General features: G+C 39.2%; 1 protein-coding gene across 2 annotated transcripts in view; it reads left to right on the top strand.

Moving 5' to 3' along the window:
* Positions 1-13,611, top strand: part of CTNND2 (catenin delta 2) — a gene marked incomplete at its 3' end in the record, with an annotated part of 782,663 nt that overhangs the window by 591,908 nt on the left and 177,144 nt on the right. For both annotated transcript variants that reach the window (XM_079800721.1, XM_079800722.1), the window contains exon 11: positions 2,612-2,825. In XM_079800721.1, coding sequence (XP_079656847.1) covers positions 2,612-2,825 — 214 coding nt within the window. The remainder of the gene's footprint in view (positions 1-2,611; positions 2,826-13,611) is intronic.

Below are 13,611 nucleotides of genomic sequence, written 5' to 3' on the forward strand. Positions count from 1 at the left end.
CTCTGGTCCTGCTGGGAGAGGGAAGGTGGCAGGAGAAGGAGGAAGAACCTAGGACCCAACCATCACATTTCACATCCAAGAGAATGGATGTTTAAATATCAGCTCAGACTACTGTTTGGCCTCAGAAAAACTAAAGTAGGATTACCACATTCTTAGATAAATTCAACCCCAAGAAAACAAAAGTTTTTAATATTGATGATCTGGTGACCACCACCCCCTCATAAAAACAGCAGAAAGAAAAGTTTATTGTCTTATTTTTGTTTCTCTAAATAGATTAAAATAGAATTTAAGATATTGCTATAAATTTGGATATATGGCATTAATTAGGGTCACACTGAATACATTGTGTTCTCATTATGCCATTAAGAATTGATATTGCATTTGTTTTGAATTCATTTTCCCTTTAGTGCTTTGCAATAATATTTTAATAGCTTGATTCATTATGTTGTATTAATGAGGATATATTATCATAAGTTAAGAATATTAAGTATAATAAATAATATAGCTAATCTATAGATAAAATAGATTTACTATACCATCTGCTTTCAATATATAACCAATTGGTTAACTGTGAGAATGGTTTTATTACCTCTTTTTCATGGTTTCATCATTATTAAGATAGCTAAACCCAGAGAATGTTTAAGTAAAGCACACACATGCAAATACACACATAAAGAAAATGACATTTATAGTTTAACTTTTTTGTAAAAGTGGAATATTCCTCCTGACGTATTATAATAAAGTTGATGTTATTGCCCAGCTGTATGTCAAAAACACATGTATACAGTGGTAAAAACTTTCATCTCCCTTGGATGGGTGCCAAACAGGTCCTTAGTAAAACTGTACATTGGAAAAAAGTTGTTTTCCAATCCTTTCTCTCTGTTTAAAATTAGCCCAGTAAGCCCTTTAGTCACCTTCCCTGGGTGCTGTCACCACTATAGACTGTGCAGGCACCTCAGGGAAATTAATTCCCTTAACAACCAGGTCCTCCCTCTTCCTTTCCTTGTTCTCTTCTTACAGGAAGTAAACACATTCATGTTTTCCATAGATGCAGAGTCTGTGAGTTCTAAGTATTACAACTTTTTTTGAGTTTTTATTTTATTGATGGATGAAAATAATTCCTACAGGCATATTCTGAATCACCAGATGGCCCATCTTATATCATTTTATTTGTAAGCTGGTGTGGGAAGGTCTGCTGTAACCCCCAGAGATATTCTGACCTGGTCACAGAGGGTCTGGTCTTTTATATCCTTTGAAGAGGGATATTATTGGGTTTTGAAAAGCTGAGTGTTAGCTAATCTGAGAAACACTACTGTAACAAGTAATATACTCTCCCTCCTAATTCATTATGTATTGAAAATCTACTCTATGCCTGGCCTTGCGCTTGGGATAGGGATGGAGTTTATCAGTGAATGAAACAAACTTGCCCTCCAAGAACATACTTCTAGCAGAAGACAGACAATAACAATAACCATAACAATGAAGTTAGAACATGATAAGTGCTATAAAGAATTATATAACAGGTTAAATTAAAACAAGATGGTGGAGGGCATGGTTCAGATTGCAGTGTTAAATACTGTGGTTGGAGTAGCTTCATAGAGAAAGTGGGATTTGAGCATCTTTGAAAGAGTTAGGGCATTGAGCCACGTGCCCCAGCACATATGCGGGATGAATGGATTTTCTTTAATAAGAAAAGTAAGTAAGGAAGGTGCCATATTATACGCTATCATGCCAAATTATAATTCTTCAATTCCTGAGGGATATTAAAATTAAAGAAAGAAAACAATATTACTGAATGGATCATGTTGTTTTTTTCATATAAATGCAGAAATATTCAAGTATAGCTTTGTACAAAGTAGTCTGTATGTTAACTAGCCATTTTTTTGCTTTAAATTTTTTAATTGGTCTAAAAAATTAAAGGGTAACACAATCTATAAACATACTGCAATGTATGTTTTTACCAAAAAATCAAAATTTTCTTTGGGTAAAAAGAACACCAAAATTGATTTTGTTGTTGCTATTAATCAAATACCTATGTTAAGCACTATGTCTTAGTGTTCTGACTAGCTCTCATGGCGAGTGACTTTATTTTCCAGGTCTTCTCAGATGAACATCCTTGTATGAAATGTTCTGGTTTCTCATTTAGTTTCTGGTTCCTTTGAAATATTGGGAGCATTTCCCTATTAAGCATAATTTTAACATTTTGTACATCAGTTCTGCAGCCCTTTAAGACAGTGGTTAAATGTGATGAGTCTTAGGAGTGAGAAGCATTCTCTTGGTCCTCCATCTGCCTCATGCCATGAGTCCTTAGTATGTGGGCATATTTTTGCAGAGAGATGGGTCTTGAAATCCATTAGAAAGTTAAAATCTCCTTTCCAAAATCCCATAGCTTGAAAGGAAATGCATTTGAATGTTTATCGGTAGGATATTAAAGCAAGTAAATGCAATAAAATCTAATGAGAGCACACATTTGCTTTCTTTTTTTGTTTCTGTGCCTTAATTCTATTCAGTGCAATTAATTGTAGCAGCTACTTCATATGAGAAAACCGTCTTGATTTAAGAACTGAAAGCTTCCTCTCTAAGGCACACGGTGTGTTCTTTGCTCTTTCAGATACGGAGACAAGGAGGCATCCAGCTCCTGGTGGACCTGTTGGATCATCGGATGACAGAGGTGCACCGTAGTGCCTGCGGAGCCTTGAGAAACTTGGTGTATGGGAAGGCCAACGATGACAACAAGATTGCTCTGAAAAACTGTGGTGGCATCCCAGCGCTGGTGAGGTTACTCCGAAAGACCACCGACCTGGAGATCCGGGAGCTGGTCACAGGTTAGAATCCTTATTAATAGCATGACTGTCTCTCAAGATCAATCTCCATTCTCCAGCATAATAGCAAATGTGGAGAGTCCAGACCTCTCCGAGGGCTAACAGCCCTAGGCAGTTCAAGTAGGTGTTGGCAAATGACGAAACAAGTGACTAAGAGCGTATTCAATGTAACACACGGAGATTGATCAAGTTCAATAATTATAACCCCATAAACATAACCCTCACTGAAATTCTGTGACCATATTTCAGTCTTTGTCATTTGACTGAGTACCCACAGGTCATCACTAGAATGGCATTAATAATGATTAAAGGGACCATTGCGTTCCTCACTCAAGCTCTAAGGGCCTTTCCTTTATCTCTGTAACGTGTTTCCTAAGCCCATTTTTTCTATGAATTACTTCTACCTCTGATTTTGTAAATAAATGTTCTCTTATAGTTTGAAAAAAATAATGATGATTAAAGAGCCTGGTACCTGAGTTATTGCTAAGAATGTATATATTCTGGTTTATACTGTGGTTAACAACAGAGAACTTACCGTATTTAACAGTTCATTTCAGTTATAAAATATTTATGCCTACGAAGTACCAAGGTTATATGGTATTCAATACTAAGGAACTTTTCAATTGTGAACATGAGAGGAAGCCTTTCCATAAACATAGCACGTTTGAGTTTTGTAAAATAGAGAAAATTATCAAAACCACCTCTTAGAGCCATCAAGATTAATGAATGAGCCAAAACTGGTTTGGCTCAGTGGATAGAGCATCGGTCTGCGGACTAAAAGGTCCCAGGTTCGATTCCGGTCAAGGGCATGTACATTGGTTGTGGGCACATCCCCGGTAGGGGGTGTGAAAGAGGCAGCTGGTCGATGTTTCTCTCTCATCGATGTTTCTAGCTCTCTATCCCTCTCCCTTCCTCTGTAAAAAATCAATAAAATATATATTAAAAAAAGATTAATGAATGAGAACATGTAAAGCATTTTGCACATACCTTTCTTGGGATACATATGGACACAGTAAACATTAGCCATTCACTATCATCCCTCACTTTTAAAGTGTGCACTTTTACTTGTTGGAGTGCTAACAACATCAGGGTCCTCAACATGGGATTTCAGATTGCTCTTCTTGATTATACACATGGCTGTTCTGGGTGATATTTGGTTTGGGGTTCACCAAACTTTCCCATTCAAGCAAGTATTTTGCCAGTGGTTTGCAAGGTTGGCTCTCAAAAGTGGATGTTTTCATTATCCAGGATTCCACTGACCTCTGACTTGGCTCTAAAATTTTCTTGCAGTTATGCTGATGAAGTCTGTGTGAATTTGTCTATTTAAGGAAGTACATTACTCAAGCCAGAGTTATAAATATTTTGTTCAGTCTTGGTTCAAGACTCCCAGCGTCAGCATCTTTTCTTAAATTTACACTCTTAAAGATTATTGTCATGTCTCTTTGTCATGATGGATCCTATTGAAAAACAACAAGCACTTTGGTCAAGCTACCACTCTAGAAATGGAAATCAGAACTGAGCATCTATAAGAACATTCCATTGTGAGACAAATTGCTTTAAGTAACAAAGTCATGACAAAGCCTTCAAAATATCCACACTGGCAGAAATCTGAGGGCTCCTGGAAACTCGCAGTGCTCTGCTGACTTCTGCTTAGACACAGCATCAGTGATGCACATCTAGCCAAAGCTGACTCCACTGCCTGATGCAAAAGGTAAAATGAGGCAAATGAATGCACCTCAAAGGGCCTTAGAGAGTCATGTTCATCTTCTGCACCAGCCCGTAGTCATCTGCCAAAGTGAGCTATGAGAGCCTAAAATCAGTGGGCTCCCACAGAGCTGGGGGAATCCGGTGTTTTAGTACAGCCAAACCTATTTAACCTCAAGGTCATCCTTAGTTGTCTTTTCTCGAATACTTTTGCATTTCTACAGCGTCAGGTGTGTGCTAAGCTTTAGACTTCTGCATGTGCAGGGTTGGCGTTAGTTGACCACACCCACACAGGCATGCTGATAACTAACACCAGTGCCCACTGCGATGGGTGGGCCCCTGTTCTGAATTGTCAAACCATATGTTCCTGGCAGCTAAATATTGAAAGGAAGTCCCTGACAAACATGTTCGCATTTTGGAAACTTAACTAGATGAGCAGCAAGGGAGTCGATGGCTCTGGAGGGTAGAGCAGAGAGTAAGAGTAAAGAGGCTTTCTTCATTTCTGTTGTCACAAGCTTCTCCCCCTCCCCAACTCCTTTTGGGAATTAGGTTATATATGTATATAAAAATTTTAAAAAGCAATGATTTAAAAGTAACAAATATTACTTCCTTTGTAATTCTCCAGTGGAACTAATACAGAGTTCAGCAAGGAGTAAGCACTGAGGACATTCCAGGAGCCGCATTAGGACACACTGCGTATAAGCAAGTGCATGAAAACAAATGTGCTGAAAACATTATAGGGGGATAATGAGCTTTGAATTCCTTTCTGGATATTTACAAACTAGGGTATTTTGTAAACAAATATCCAAAAGAACAATTTTAGTGGTTTTTTTTTTAAATCAAGCATGTTTATAAACCAGATTTTAGATTAGATCTAGGTTCTATATACAGAGGAATCTAGAGTACCAAATTATAAGCAATAAAAGACTAAAAGAAAGGAATGATCTTGCATAGCTTTAAATTATTTACTGAGTATTCTTTGGCAAACTGTTTGAACAACAATAAAATATTAAAATTGAAGTATTTACATACATTTACATTCAACACAAACATGCATGCTTTAAAAAACAGCTGCCTGTTTGCACTGCCATATCTGTTCACAGTAGAATAGATAGTGCCCGTTAGGCCTTGCAATAAATAACTTTCTTCCTATGCCATAATTGCTGTGAGATGATGATCAGAATTTTATTAAAATCCAGTTGAAGCCATTATATGCTAGCCATTACTTCAAATGCGCCAAAGCAAATAAACTTTGATTAGAAATGCTGCATGTCCTTTGGGCTTGACTAATATAATTTTTCTCTCTGTAAATATGGAAATAATCAACCTAAATTTTGAAATGCCCAACTAAAGATTTCAGAGTGCTTTACAAATCATAATAAAACAGGTTTTATTGAACCATAAAACTTAATAAATAAGTTTTATTTTAGTTGAAAGCAAGAGTCCTTATGATTTCTACTTCTTCAAGAGTGGAGTGTATTCTTTGATCTTATGCTTTGCAGACCCAAATAGTCTTTCCTTTAATTAAAGAGACAGAGCTCACTTTACCTACTTCACTTAGTAGTTTTAGTTCAGTTGCTTAGTCTCCAAAGGGTTCTGCTATAAGTTGAACTATGTTCCCCCAAAATTCATAGGTTGAAGTGCTAACCCATAGTCCCTCAAAGTAGTTATGTTAGCATACTAGAGGAGAGTGAACCCTTAATCAGATAAGACTGGTGTCCTTATGAAAAGGGGAAATTTTAACACACAGACGTACAGGGATAATGCCATGTGAAGAGGAAGGCAGAGATCAAGGTGATGCTTCTACACGGCAAGGAACACCAAATATTGCCCGAAACCCATCAGAAACTCAGAGAGATGCATAGAACCGATTCTCCTCACAGCCCTCAAAAGAAACCAACCCTGGTGACATCCTGATGTTGGACTTGTAGCCTCCAAACTGTGAGACAATCAAGTTCTTGTTTAAGTCATTCAGTCATGGTACTTTGTTATGACAGCTCTAGGCAACTAATACAGACCTAAATCCAGACTGCTCATTCTCCTTTTCCAGAAGTGAGCAAACACATTTACTGGTCATGCAAATAAATGTAAAGCCGTGACTGTTTAAAATAAATGGGTCCCTATTGGCCTGATTTGGTAATTCATCTTCTTAAAGCAACTACTTGTGAAGGATTGGAAGCAGCAAAGGTGATCATTAGAAGCATTACCTTCTTTTACTTTTTTCAATCAAAGTAATAGATATATTTGGTCTAAAACTAAAAGAGTATGAAAATGCTTATAATGAAATCAGCAGTCCCCTGCCTCATCTGTCCTCCCAGGTCCCTCAGAGGCATTTGGCCTTAGCTTTTGCTTTGTTTTCCTTTGTGGGTGTTTTTTGTTTTTTTTTTGTTTTTCATTTTCTCATGGTTATTTCATGTATTTAAATAATATGTGTATTTTACTCTAAATCAATTATCATGGGCTTTTCATATTGATTTTTCAATTATGATAGAGGAGAATTTTTTCCATTTTCATCATTTATGTCTTCTTCTTACCAAAATGGTAGGATCATTATTTTTGGTCCTTTTGCAAATTTAATCAGTAACCTTAAAGATAAGTCTCCAGTTTTTTCATCTAACTCAGACTTTTTCTCTTATCACTCATTTTGTAAGTTAAGGGTGTTAGTTCTCCTATGTTTTCGCCTTTCACATTCACAACCTCTGTCATCATACTTGACTTCTATGTTGTCAGGGTTGACTGCATTTGCCATCTCTTCTGTGACCATAGTCAATCTTCCAAGATTTTCTGTAGCTTGATTCAAGGACTTGAAAGCCAGACACCAGCGTTTGCATTATGGTAGAAGAGCAGATCCATGTGGGGCCTAACAGTCACATTTCCCCCACCACCATGGATCCAGTGTGATGCTTGTCAAAGGAGTACATTTCTAGCATCATGTCTGAATGGATCCTCCATCAACCTAATGCCCATCAACTCAACTTTGTCCATAATTTCAATCATCATCAATTCCAAAGATTCTCACTACCAGAATCCTCTGTTTGGGGCAGATTTGGATGATTGCTCTCTAGACTTGCTGCATAGCTCTCCTGGTTTGGAACTTCTGTCTCTTAGATTCCATACCTTCCTCTTTCTTGGTTTACTCTCTTATAAGTTTCTTTAAAAAGGTGCTTAGAAGATGAAATTGTGAAAATGTCCTTATTGCATCTTCATACATGACTGATATTGGATATGGATGGATAGACATTTATTTTTCTAGTGAATATTTTCTATAATTTAATTTTAATCTTGATACTATAAAAAGCCTGTGATAATATATCTAGGTTTGTGCCTTTAAAAAAAGTCATTGGTATCAGATACTAAGAGTTATAACCTTCAGTGTCAGAAAATTGTCTTGTTATTTTGTTAAAAATTTGTCCACTTTTTTGTTCTCTCTGGAATTATTGTTTGTTAGATTTTGAACCTCATGGACTTTTCCTCTATTAAATTTTCTTATATAATTTGGAGCCCTCTGCCTTTTTATCATACATTCTGAGAGATTTTTCAAGTATCCAACATTCTCCTCAATTTATCTATAAGGGACTTTCGGAAGGCAGGGATCTAGGGAGATATCATCATTATTTCTGTACTTCTAAAGTGCTGTGCTATTTTTAATAACCTCTGTTCTTATTTTATTAATATAAACTATTCTTGAATTTCTCTAAGGATGTTATTTAGAACTGAGGTTTGTTTTTCTCTTTATCATGAATCATCTCACTTTTCTCTGGTGTCATTTTTTCTATTTGTCTTTATAGGAGTCTTCCTCATTTTTGCAGGTTTCCTTTAAAGTTGTAGAGACCCTCAGCTCTCTCCTCATTTTTAAGACAAGAGAAATAGAGGGTTTGAGCTTTGTGCACATTGGTGAAGCTTGTTAACTCTGAGCTCAACTCCAGGTGAGCAGGTAGGCATGAGTTTGTGTGCTGGGGAGCCCTTGAAATATCTGAATGAGGAAGACTTTTCTCTAATGCTCAGATATCTGCAATAGCTTTTTACTTCTCTCCCAGTACATTCAACCTCTTTGGAAATATTCTTCTGAGTTGTTTATTTGTGTGGCCTGGAGGGAAGAGTCAGTAACTTACTGGCAGCTAAGTGTTCTTGACACCTAGGTAGGAGTGGAGAATGAGAAGGTGGGCCATTGTTTGCTTCAATCAGTCACCCTTTCATAACTTCCCTTCTCATTTGTACATACTCTGCCTGTCTTCTCTGAGCATGAGTCTTTCCTGTCCACCAGGACAGCCAGCCATCATTGGGTCATCAGGACAGAGGCCCCTTTCTGCATATCCTGGACCGTATTGGCCTCCCCTCATTTTTACCTGCCAACTCACCTCCCTGTTTTTGTATCGTGCAGAAATGTGATGAAATTTCTCATCTGCTGAATTATTCCTTCCATTGTCTTCTTTATTCCATTATGTCCCTAATAAAGAATATATTCCCTGCATGAGTTCTGAACAGTTTGATAAGACAAAGTGTAAATATTACTACATACTACCTCTGTTGCTGATAGAAGCCGCGTTGGAGGCAGTGCTTTAGGTCTGTTAGCCAAGTATAGGCTTACTATTTCAAACGGAGTCCTGGGTGTAATGTTAATTAAATACCTTTCATGGAAGAAGACATTGGAACAGAAAAGCATTTTCCCCACTAACATCTTCCAGTCTGTTTTTTCCCCTCTTATCCTATTTGCTATGATCGCCCAGAGGCCTGGCTCACATCTCCAAAGCAAGAGCTAAGCATTTTGTCAAGATAGCCTTTCCTTCATCTTCCTGGGGCCTTTTGGTGATCCTAGTGGGCATGTTATTTATTATACTAAGATGTGCTAAAGTGGGTCAAAATAGCACATTATTTAAATCAAGTCCAGGATCAATGTGCTCCCAAGATTTAAAATTTAAAACTCAAATATATCTCTTATCCCAAATGTCCAACATAGCATATCAGAGGTTCTGCAATAAGTGTAAACAGCATCATAAAGATACAAATGACTAGGGGCAACCAGTAATGAAACACCAGCAATGTAGAGATGCTCTGAATTTTAATGTAAACCCCACCAAATGCCAAATTTCCAAGGAGGAATTAAAAATCAAAGTCCAAATCCACTTTTATGTTGAAGTCCAAAGACATTAAAGTTCAAAGGAATTAAAGTCTAAAAATCAATATCTCTTCGCCATTGTGTTTAAGTTCAAAGTCCACAATTTTTAAGTTAAAGTGGAAAAATCATTTTCTCAACTATTTTATTCTGCACAGTCTTTACCAGAAGGATTCTCTGCACCTCTTTGAGGTCTGATTTCTTTCGAAAGTGGGGCTGCCTCACACTGGAGTTGGTGCCATACCTTCAGGACCTCAAAAGCTGCATTATTTCAGTGTTAACTCCCACTTAACTCACTATTCAGGGGTGTTCATGAACCCTGGCCCATGACCATCACCTTCAGAAAAGAAGCCATCCCAAACCCTAAGAGCAGTTACCCTAGACACAGATATACCCAGAAACCAGTTCTAGCTGAGGCCATAGCAGCCACTCAGCTACGTCTGCATTGGTTACCTATTGCTGCTACAACAAATTGCCACACACTTAGCAGCTTAAAAAAATGCAAATTCATTTTTCCCCAGTTTGGGAGTTTAGAAGTCCAACACAAGTCTCACTGGCTAAAATCAAAATTCCAACAGAGCTGTGTTTCTTTCTGGGGACTTTAGGGGACAGTTCTTGCCTTTTTCAGCTTCTGGAGGCTGCCCATGTTTCTTGACTAGTGACCCATTTCCACTGACTTCCAGGCCAGCAACCTTGCGTCTCTGATAAATCTTCCATGGTCACATTTCCCTTGGACTGCTGCAAGGAAGGGTTCTCTGCTTTTAAGGAGCCATGGGATTAGATCGGGCCCACCTGGAAAATCTGGAATAATCTCCAGGATAATCTCCCCATCTCCCCATCCTTAAATTACATCCTCACAGTCCCTTTTGCTCTATAAGGTAACATATTGACAGGTTCTGGAGATTGGGATGGGGACACATTTGGAGGCCCATTATTCTATCGTCCACAATAATAGAGGGAAGATGAGTAAATGGAGATCTCCTTGGATTTAGTCACTCAGGTGAGGCCAGTCTGATGGTGCCTGGTTTCCAGAGTCCACAATCTGTGAACTTAACTGAACCAGGAGAAAGAGTCCCAGCAAATGGTTATGCGTTTTGCATTCAACAGGTACAGAGAAAATGAGTCCATCCATGCGTATTTTCTATTCTTTAGGAAAATGGAATTATAAACATGGTTGTCATCTTGCAACATTTAGAGGCTGGCACCCTCTTTGCTTCAGGGAGTGTGTGACACGACGTCCACTATTGCTTGTTAACAGGCATCCTCCATCCTGTGTTACAACAGCTATTTCTCTGCTTTGTACTGTGAAGTCATGAGATCACCTCTTTCTACAAAGGCTGCAGAATCACCTCATCAGTCCCGAACTGAGGCTGCTCTTGGTGTTACAGAGACCTGTGCTTGTTCGTGCTCAGGCTCTGAGGTCCTCATCTTCCAGTCCCCCCTTTTCACGGCTGTGATGGGATGTATTTCTATGGCTCATTTCCCTCTCTTGGTCCCCTGTAATTTTCCAGAAGGCTCAGTTGACTTTCTACCTGTTGAGCCCTCTTCCTCATGTAGACACTCTGCTTTTGAATGTATGTAGGGATAGCAGTTTGCTGGAATAGAGTCCTGTCTGCACTTCACTTTCCCTTTGCTCTCCTACCTGGAAACATTGCTCTAGTGGCATCGTGCATTTCTAGGATTCCAGGTCAGGAGTTGGCAAATTTTTCTGTTGAGTCAGATGGTAACTATTTTAGCTTGCTGGCCACAGGGTCTCTGTTACAACTCAGTTCTACCGATACTGGGTGAAAACAGCAGTAGATACTATGTAGACAAATGGGCATGGCTATGTTGCAATAAAACTTTTTGTATAAAAGCAGATGGCTGGCCCCCAGGCCATAGTTTATAGAACCCTCTATTGCACCGTCTCTTCCATAGCCTAGTTCTGAACAAAATGAAGGTGGAAGCCACATTATTAACCCATTCCAGTATTACTAGTACTATAGGAGGACAGTTTCTAGGCCCGTTTGCCAAGAATTAGGCAGAGGTATTCACCAATGCACAGCCGGCAGTTGGGTCAGGGCAACCCCCAGGACACATCCCATGGAGATCAGGAGAACCGGTGTTCCTGGGGGCCACTCATTCCCACGAGGAGCCAAGACAGAGTTGAGCCAAGTCATGCATGCCCACAAATGACGTGGGTAAGTCCCTCTATCTCCCAGGGGAAGAATGAAGGAAGGGGTAGGAGAGGCCTGTGTTACATTAATTATGCTTCATTCACAGGAGGAAACAGCAGGCCTGGGGAGGAATCATTCCCCAGCAGCCAAGTGCTGTTAATTCTAATGGATCCCTGGAGGGGGGAAAAGAGAATTGTTTGTGTTTGGTCTGCTTCTTGGCCCCTGTTCATCTTATAACCAGCTATGCATTTCACACATTCTTTATAGAGATGTCTGTGTTGGGGTTATCTTTTTATAGCAGATAGCCCAGTTATGCCAAATGCAGAGGGCAAAACCCAACAATCCTCAGCAGTAGATCTGATTCCTAATTTTCTCTCCAACCAGGCCAAGTCTAATCAAATTAAGAAATTCAAATCATTAATTCCTGTCCACCCCCACTCTTTTTTTAAAATATATATTTTATTGATTTTTTACAGAGAGGAAGGGAGAGGGATAGAGAGTTGGAAACATCGATGAGAGAGAAACATCGATCAGCTGCCTCCTGCACACTCCCTACTGGGGATGTGCCCGCAACCAAGGTATATGCCCTTGACCGAAATCGAACCTGGGACCCTTGAGTCCGCAGGCTGACGCTCTATCCACTGAGCCAAACTGGTGAGGGCCCCACTCTTTTTAAAAAATATATTTCTTTATTGATTTCAGAGAGGAAGGGAGAGGGAGAGAGAGATAGAAACATCAATGATGAGAGAGAATCATTGATTGGCTGCCTTCTGCACACCCCCTACTGGGGATTGAGCCCACAACCCGGGCATGTGCCCCTGGCCAGAATCGAACCTGGGACCCTTCAGTCTGCAGGCTGACACTCTATCCACTGAGCCAAACCGGCTAGGGCCACCCCCACTCTTAATCCTAGAGATTGAAACAGCTCTGTAGGCTGTGTGTCTAACCTATTCATTCATTAAACAAATGTTAGTTGAGTGTCTACTATGTGGCAGTGAGTTTGAGGTGCTTAGAATATAGGAGTTGAATACCCAGGTACCTTCTAGCTGTAGACCACTCCTAGAAACCCCTTCCTAATTGCCAGTGTGGTGGTGCCTGTGCTCCAATGAGCCAGATGGAGAAAGTGAGAAAGAAAGGGCACAGTTGGGAGGGGTCTTAGATTTCAATTAACTTATATAAAAAGAAGTGAACTATATGAAGACATGAAGTATAATTTCAATATCCATTAGCAGAACCATTGTGGAATGTTTCATGTTTAAAACTCAGAAACCTGCCTTCCTGGAGGTTGTGTGTGGTGAACAAGATTGACAATAAATCTATAATTTCAGGCAATGGCAAGTGCTATGACGACAAATGAAGCAGGCTAAGGAGATTAGAAAGTGATGGGATTGAAGTTCAATTTAAAAGAAATGAAAAGACCTAAATAATAGTGTGCTAACTTAGATGTGAGTTTCTTTCTTTCTCCCATAAATAAAGTATGGAGGTCAGTGTTCTAGGGTGATAATGTCTGTCTGTCCCATCATCAGAAACCCAGCCTCCTTCCAGTCACAGATCACACTTCCCTAGGGTGTTGCTCTCTTATTAATGATCAAGATTGTGGCACCTGTGTTCCAATGAGCAAGACATTTTGATATAAAAAATTTTTAAGGGAGTTGTAGTTTACACTAGTTTATACTAGTATTCTGGTAAGAGACTTGTTGACTGTGTACATCAATCTTGTAAGCCTTCTTGACTACAACTGCCAGAGAGTAGGGCACCAGTGGATGTTTCTAGAATTGATATGTCACATTATTTCCTGTCTTTTATATTCTTACTA

Source organism: Cnephaeus nilssonii (genome assembly GCF_951640355.1).
Source record: "Cnephaeus nilssonii genome assembly, chromosome: 2".
Taxonomy (NCBI): domain Eukaryota; kingdom Metazoa; phylum Chordata; class Mammalia; order Chiroptera; family Vespertilionidae; genus Cnephaeus; species Cnephaeus nilssonii.